This window comes from Centruroides sculpturatus, unplaced genomic scaffold (assembly GCF_000671375.1).
Source record: "Centruroides sculpturatus isolate CEXI.00-Female unplaced genomic scaffold, Cexi_2.0 scaffold1999, whole genome shotgun sequence".
NCBI lineage: Eukaryota > Metazoa > Arthropoda > Arachnida > Scorpiones > Buthidae > Centruroides > Centruroides sculpturatus.
The window spans coordinates 11,826-20,049 of NW_019392582.1; the positions used below are offsets into that span (position 1 = coordinate 11,826).

Below are 8,224 nucleotides of genomic sequence, written 5' to 3' on the forward strand. Positions count from 1 at the left end.
ATACATTATATAAATTAAAGCCACGACGAATCTAAATTATTCAGTTACCAATAATTAAGACCCAATTAAATTTTAAAATACTCTACTATCGCTTTACTTACCCATAAAAACTTTTTAAATTGTAATAATTTTAATTACACTCCTTACGTTTTATAGGGAATAGAGTATCAATAGAGATTAAATACCGAATATAATTGTTATTTAATACGTTTACACTTCAATAATTCGTATCGCAGACTTATGACCCATTTCCGGTTTGCTTATATAATCGATTATCGATAATCAAACACATCGATAATCTCGTGTAAAACGTAGAAGTAAGCCAATTTACATAGAAAAATACATACCAAACAGTCGTCACGTGATTCACACGTAGGATGAAAAACACCTCCCCCCGAACACTAGGGGGGAGGTGTTTTTCATCGACGGTTCAGTCCCACCAACGACACTAGCCACGTGGAGTTTTCACGTGTCTAACACTTGAATAAGGGAGCAATTTCACGCGAAATTCGTCCCCCCCCTCTTGGCATGCAACCCGTTCGTTACGCTGCCTCATCCCGTAAAACAATACAAAACACTACACGGGTAACATAATTAAATATATAAATTAAATACAAACAATTTAATGTACTTAAGACGTTTTTCCGGAATAAAATTCCACATTATTATTATTTTATAACAATATAAACTACTTGTAATTATGACTGTATCCGTCCTTGCTTTGTGAATGCACGTCTAATACACCAGGAAGTGTAATTATTTTATACACCGGTACATTCCTGGATATCCTTATTGACAATGGTAATGATGCCTTCTATCGATGCCAGATTCGAAACAAGGACATGGTAAAAACGGGGTGGGGGAGGGAGAATAACCCGCACGAGCTACTTCGGAATTATCCTTTCAAACACGTGATCGCTATTGCCTTTAGGATATCGTATCGGCAGTTTTCGAGTGGATAAACAAACATCCGTACGCTTTTAATCGCAATCACAAGATCGACAGAGTTGAAAGGTCGTTTTTGGTGACTCTATATACTTTTTAAACGTTCTGTAATACATTTTGTGTTATGTGTTTATCAATACAATTGCCGATATGTTATCCGGGATGATGTGTATTGACGTCATACTTGTTAAAAAATTTGGAATGTTTAGATACGTGGAAAGTTTAGAAATTTTAGACACTTCGTAAACTGTGTTTTTTCTATTGTTTAGCACCTATAGGGCCGAATTTTGCACATAAATTGAGCAAACTGTAGCTTAGGGCCTGTATTTTTACGTGTATCGTTATTTGGTGGAGGGAAGGGCCTTTAAAATAACTAAGGGCCTCACATTTTTACACGTATCATTTGGTGAAGGGTAGAGCCTTTAATATAGCTTAGGGCCTCACACGTATGTAGTGGAGAGAAGGCTCTTTTATACAGCTTAAGGCCTCACATTTTAAACGTATCATTTGGTGAAGGGTAGAGCCTTTTATACGTTCCATCTCAGGACCACAACAACCCTAATTCTAGTCTTAAGCGTTATACAGATCTTACATTAGTGATAAAAAGTAATCAATAAAGAGGATGATAAATGTCCATTTTGTATTGATAAACTTTTGTAAAATACGAATTAATTTCAATAATTATTTTGTAAACTTATTTCTCCATTTCGTAGAAGTTAAACAATTCAAACTATTGTTAAAACACCTGCTCTCACACACCTTCCATCCAGCCGCCTTGCAGTACAGTACATATGTACTTAAAGGCAACAAAAAATTCGTAAAATTTGAAAAATCTGACGTCAAATTCAACATAAGCAAAACAGGAGATTAACACATAAACAATTTCGATGACGCAATAATAAAAATAACACGGTTAATTATTACGTCATCGAATAATTTAATTTGCTATATCATTATTCCGTTTAAAAAAAATTAGAATGGGGTGAATTTAGAATCGTTCAAAATGCCCGAATTATAAAATAATAGGCCCTAATTAATATGCCATGTCTCTCTCTATATATATATGCAATTATATGCAATCAAACTACACGTGAAAGGATTAAGAAAAATACATATGTGTATATTTTTTTCTATGTAGATAGAAATTACATGTTTTCACCAGACTGATAGCCCAATTCCAAGGACGTATAAGTGTGACGTAAACTATCATTCAGCCACGTGACGTCAAATAAGCTATAAAGACGGGATAAAAGATTGCATTCACTCCCAGTCTGTGTATGTTTTGGTGAGAATTCATAATTCAGGTAGGTCGTATACATTCGCAAATTACACTTTTATATCCTCTTAAGTTATACTAGGCCCTCCATATGAAAAAAAAAATACACATATATATATATATAGGTTAAGGTCTCGTCCTCTTTTATACTGTTTTATGTAAAATCTGAGCGTTAGTTTATAAATTCCATCCTTGAGTAGAGGTTTGCCGTGTAAATAAAATGATAAAATTGCATATTTTAAAGTTAAAAATGTCGAAAAATATATTTAAAACACGATTTTTAAACGTAAAAGTGATTTTTAAGTGTTATTAAAACCGTTGTATTGTTTTCGCGTGACGTTTTTTAAAACTGACAAATCGCGTTGTTGTTAGTTTAATACGTAACTCGTCTATCGAAACGATTGGTTAATTTTAAATTTAAAAACAAGTCTTATATTATTCTCCGGAGAAGGGAGGATATTAATCACTGTTTATCATCATCAATCTCGAGTTAGCTAATATAAACCGGAAGCAACAGATAGTGTCAACACGACTCGCGCTATTTCCGCTGACGTCGAATTGACGTAAGCACAAGGGGGGAGGGGATCTTTTCGTAGAAAATAATTATCCGGCCTTACCGATTTAGTCAATCGGGAATTTATCCAGAAAAGTTTACCCAATAGTTTTTCGGATGCGAGAAATAAAATATATTTACTCGAAAATTTTGGCAACGAGAAAACCAGAATTCAAAATTAACTTAATCCGATAGAAACAGGAGGAAGGAGGGGAGGGAAGGATACGATATTTATACAAACGGGCATTTATGGCGGCGGACATGACCATATACTACGGCACGAAATCTAACCTTTTGTTTACCGAAATCACCTTAAGTATAATTGCATTGGTTTATCTAAAAATAAACCTTATGGCCCGTAACCAAAATTTTCTACCGGGGAAACCAAGATGTAGAGCCAGGGTTTGTCCCGTACACACAAACAACGCTAATCTTTAGTCATGAATGGTAGAGTAGCGTCGTTCCTGTTCAACATTTTCTGCATCGATGTACGAGTAAAAACAACCGCAATCAAGACAAAACTTGCTAAATGCGGACAAGCCTCGCGCCGCTTCCATTTCAGCGGAAACGTATTCGGTAAGTGGAACGTTCGGATGCGTGACGTCACACAAACGACGATGACGTTCGGAATTTTTAGTATTTCGAGTAAATTTAATTACTGTATATATTTTTATTTGTTTTTCTTAAGTGTTGCCAGTCGGTGTTAGATCATATATATATATATATATTTTTTAATGTCTATTAATGATAACTGGTAGCGTGTTTAATGATCTCTACCAGCTGTCAAAACTTAAACTTAATTTAGTAAATTGAATGGCCTTGGGTGTTGTGCATTTCTTATCGAAAGAAACAGCGAATGGTTTTTTTCCCCTTTCTTCCCCGATACCGATATCGATCGAACGAAAATCGGTTCTGTGCTTTATGGATGACGTTAATACGTTAAAGGATTGCGTCATTGGATAAGGCACTTTTTTTCCCTTCTCTATAAAATCAATGGCAATCGTGGTGTAGACATGTTTTTGACAGTAAGATTTCTCTATAAACGTGATGTTAATTCTTAAAAATATCGATTTCGGAGTGGTAATTAAGCTCCATTTTCTCGAATTTTTGGTGTACTTTGAAATGATTAAATAAATCGGGAAATTCGGCCATTTCGATGTAGTCGCGTCTGACGTAAGACAGTTTCTAGATTCTCATTCCTACAATAGTATCTGGGACGAACTTCGTTTACTCATCTTCAACCTTAACAATGACCTGGACATATAGATCCATAAAACGCTATTAAAGTACGTTTAAGGCAGCGAATCAATCGATCGTAAGAGGGCGTTAAACGTCGCTTTCTTTAAAAAAAAAACTAGATTTCTTTTTTTTTCTAGAATATCTTCTAGAAAATCTATCGTTTTTTTTAATTTTAAACTCGTTACTATTTATCGTCCTCCTATTTATTAAACAAAAAAAATATTAAAGAATTCCGATCGATCGGCTCCACCACCAAACGAAAAAAAAAAATAATATAATAAATAAATAAAAAATAAAGTTGGCAACTCGACATTACTTTCGATATCAAAATTGCACGTATTGGCATGGAAACAGGAGCGAAGCATGTTAAATGCCAATCGACCAATAGCGTAACGAAAGTAGAGGATGACGTGGACGATGAACCAATGAGAAGCGAGTGATCACGTGAACGAAGTAGATAATAAAAAGGATATCCGCGAACAAGGGGACAATCTCTGCGCGCTTGTCAAGGGAAAGGATCTATATGAACAAAAGGGTTTACGACGTTCGTTCTCTATCACAGCTAACTGTGTCTAAAAGTAAATTATTTAAAGCCATCGAACCGGGAATCAGGTGAGTTTCTATCTTTTTTTGAATGGAGAAATTGACATTTTTCATTAAAGGCATGAAAGATGCGGATGAAGGTTCTTGGCATCTTGCCTGTTGCTATACTCTTGACTATTTACATGTTAATTGATTCATGTCCCAATTTCTCTACTCATAAATATATTCCTGGATTGCTCGTTTCCATTTTTAGAACCTGAGATAAACAAATCTGAGAAAAATCGATTATTTGAATTACTCTCTCTTTCTCTTCTCCTGGATGATTTGACCCTGTTTTTTCTTTAATATAATACTCAGAATGTCTTGTTTGTTACAGGTAACAACAACTACATGATGGCAGTCGATAGAAAAGCCCTTCAGAAATATCTTGACTTACCTCAGCCCGAGGATAGAGTCCAGTGCATGTACGTGTGGATTGACGGCACGGGAGAGAACCTGAGAGCCAAGACGAAGACCGTCAACTTCGTACCGAAAGATCCTAAAGGTAACGTACGACCGGATGCGTCGGCGGATTCGGTCGTCGGTTCGGGTGGCTAATTTTTGGCACGTTCCGCAGAATTACCGATCTGGAATTACGACGGTTCCAGCTGTTACCAGGCGGAAGGTTCCAACGCCGACGTGTACCTGCATCCCGTGGCGCTGTACAACGATCCTTTCCGCAGGGGAAACAACAAATTGGTGTTGTGCGAGACGTATAAATATAATCGTAAACCTACAGGTATTCGTTTTTCCTTCTCCCACGTTCGGGTTTTAAATTTTATATAATTAATGCCTTCTGTCTTCCTCTTTTTCTAGATTCCAACCATAGAAAAACTTGTCTCGAAGCGATGAACCAAGTTAAAGATCAGCATCCATGGTTTGGTATGGAGCAAGAATACACTCTGCTCGATTCCGATAACTATCCTCTCGGTTGGCCTAAGAACGGTTATCCCGGACCTCAAGGTAAATGTTTACGTCGAAAATAAGTGATTAATCGTATGTACGTTTTCTAAAATGGCTCGTAATACTTATAGGACCGTACTATTGTGGTGTTGGAACTAACAAGGTCTATGGGAGAGAAGTTGTAGAAGCTCATTATCGAGCATGTCTTTATGCCGGTATTAACATAGCCGGAACAAATGCAGAAGTTATGCCTGCTCAGGTATAAATTCAATATATAACTTGCTTGGGTGTTTATTGTCGAGGTATGTAAATAATAATTTCTGGATTTTTCAGTGGGAATTTCAAGTTGGACCATGTGAAGGTATAAATATTGGCGATGATTTATGGATGGCCAGGTTTCTCCTTCATAGAGTTGCAGAAGAATTCAATGTCGTCGTCTCTCTCGATCCCAAACCCATTCCCGGTGACTGGAATGGTGCAGGTAATCACACCAATTTCAGCACTCAAGCTATGAGAGAAGAAAATGGAATAAAGTAAGTGTATTTGTACAATTTTTTATCTTTTTATTGAAATTCTAACTCACAAAATAACTTTTTTGTTTTCTATTTAAAGAGCAATTGAAGATGCAATTGAAAAACTCAGAATAAACCACAAACGTCACATCATGGCCTATGATCCAAAACAGGGAAAAGACAACGAACGTCGTCTCACGGGCAAACACGAAACATCGAGCATTCACGATTTCTCTGCGGGAATTGCCAACAGAGGAGCAAGCATACGCATCCCACGACAGGTGGCAGACGAAAAAATGGGCTATCTAGAGGACAGGAGGCCCTCGTCCAACTGTGATCCGTACGTCGTCTCCGAAGCACTCGTCAGAACAGTCTGTCTGGGAGAATAAATCGCACCAGATTCCGAAAACACCCGTATTCAGATCCAGTCTAGCGTAGAAAAAAAAAACTTAGTTGTTTTTTTAATATTTATGTAAATACTGCTGCACTCTTTTATTCTCTTCCTTCAGTTTAGCGATTCCCATACTAGTTGTCCATTTTTTACAAAACACGTTTCTGAAGTTTCTATGTTATTTTATAAATGTACTGTATTTAAACATTGGCCATTTTTATTTGGCCCATTTTTATGTATATATAGTATACGACTGTAATCAGACTGTCAAGTTTGTTGTGCAAAAGAGGAAATAAAGTATTAAAATCTTAAAGTATAAAATATATAGAAAATGTTAACACGCTTAGAAATCTACTGCATTTTCTATACTTGCCGTAAAATTGTCCGAGTAGAGAAAGCGAGAGAATTCTTAGCTTTCCCGATCTCCATTAAAAATAGCTGAAGTTTATAATTGTATTCAAAAAAAAAAATTCAAATTTAATAGCTTCTTTCTTAGATTATTATAAAACAGTTATATAAATTATTTGACATGTTTAGTTTTTAAAATATCTCAAAAATCTGGACTGATGTATTCAAAGTATTACATTTTGGTATTTAATCGAACAAGCTACTACAGTTAAACCCATTGTTAAAGGTGTATTGTTTAGAACTTTTCCCTCACTCAAATGTATTTTCTATATACAAATTTAGCCAGCATTTGTTGTCACGCTGTTTAATAAAAAAGAATAATTTGCTCACTTATTCATGATTTAACAATAGAGATATTTTGAAATAACTTTTTAAAATTGTCTATTGTTACAACCTTCATTTTTTTTTAATATCCAAGTAATGCTTTGGATAATTAAATAATTTCAAACAAAATTGTCTATTCTTAACATTAAATTTTTATTTTGATAAGTTTTTAAAAGTTTAATTGATTGATCAAAAAAAAATTGCCCATCCAATAAAGCTACTAAAGACACTAGTTGGATTCTACATGGGATAAGAGAACAAGAGGCTATGTTGAGCCCATTTCTTACCTGTCCATTGCTCTTGTAATGGGCCTGGCCAAATTCCACGATGGTGCATAAAATGGTCATCACACTGCATCCTCAAAAGGGAGTTACAATAATTTATTGTCTTGCAAATATAATTTTCTCAATGTAAATTTAGTTCAAATTGCTTCTCTCTAAGCAAAAAATTCAGGCTCTGTTTGTTATCAGGAGCCAACAAACTAAACAGTTCTCTAGAAAATTTCTCCTATTTTCTGGTAAACAAAAGAATTAATTTTCTAAAATGTTTTTGTCAAAAGAATGAATTGGATTTATGTATATTTGTATGTGATAATGCTCATTGTAATGAAATTAAGAAGAAATTATTGAACTGTATGTAAGTGATAAAGGCATTTCATAAAGTTTTACTACACCGATTACAATTAATTTTCTCATTTCTAAATTATTCAGTCAAAATGACAATATATTAGGCTGGTTTTTTGAACTTTTGTATTTTGTAACAATCATATTCTTAACTGATTAATGATATTCAGAAACAACAGTTCATTTTAATTGCATAAACAAAATGAAGTTAAGCATGTTTTTCACTAAATATTCAACAATACATTGTGTATGGTCCTGTCAGACCCTTAGATTTTTATTTGACTTCTACAGAAATAAGGATCACTTCCACTATTAGATAATGTACTAACAGACATTTCCCAGAAAAGTTAGAAGTACAGCAGAAGTTTTATAATTGCTTTGTGACTCGCTTGTACCAATAACATAACCTATGGTAAAATAAGACCATTGTTAGTGGAAATTTTGGTTTTTATTGACAATGTCAGATAC

General features: G+C 34.8%; 1 protein-coding gene across 3 annotated transcripts; it reads left to right on the forward strand.

The window, feature by feature from the left end:
• The first annotated feature begins 2,097 nt into the window (after positions 1 to 2,097).
• On the forward strand, positions 2,098 to 6,724 carry LOC111617628 (glutamine synthetase-like). Of its 3 annotated transcripts, none has more exons than XM_023358902.1 (7): positions 2,098 to 2,249; positions 4,933 to 5,100; positions 5,173 to 5,334; positions 5,412 to 5,558; positions 5,630 to 5,757; positions 5,832 to 6,031; positions 6,111 to 6,724. In XM_023358902.1, the coding sequence occupies exons 2-7, from the start codon at positions 4,947 to 4,949 to the stop codon at positions 6,397 to 6,399; spliced, it is 1,080 nt and encodes a 359-aa protein (XP_023214670.1). In that variant the 5' UTR covers positions 2,098 to 2,249; positions 4,933 to 4,946; the 3' UTR covers positions 6,400 to 6,724. The 3 variants fall into 3 exon arrangements, with proteins under 3 accessions (XP_023214670.1, XP_023214668.1, XP_023214669.1); XM_023358900.1 differs by lacking the exon at positions 2,098 to 2,249 and adding an exon at positions 3,200 to 3,350; XM_023358901.1 differs by lacking the exon at positions 2,098 to 2,249 and adding an exon at positions 4,469 to 4,625.
• Positions 6,725 to 8,224: the final 1,500 nt, after the last annotated feature.

Bases quoted from the DNA above. Each gene is read 5' to 3' on its own strand.
- LOC111617628 (XM_023358900.1), top strand. From the start codon at position 3,215: ATGAATGGTAGAGTAGCGTCGTTCCTGTTCAACATTTTCTGCATCGAT. The intron at 5,758-5,831 runs GTATAAATTCAA...TGGATTTTTCAG, and splicing joins CAGAAGTTATGCCTGCTCAG to TGGGAATTTCAAGTTGGACC. The intron at 6,032-6,110 runs GTAAGTGTATTT...TTCTATTTAAAG, and splicing joins AGAGAAGAAAATGGAATAAA to AGCAATTGAAGATGCAATTG.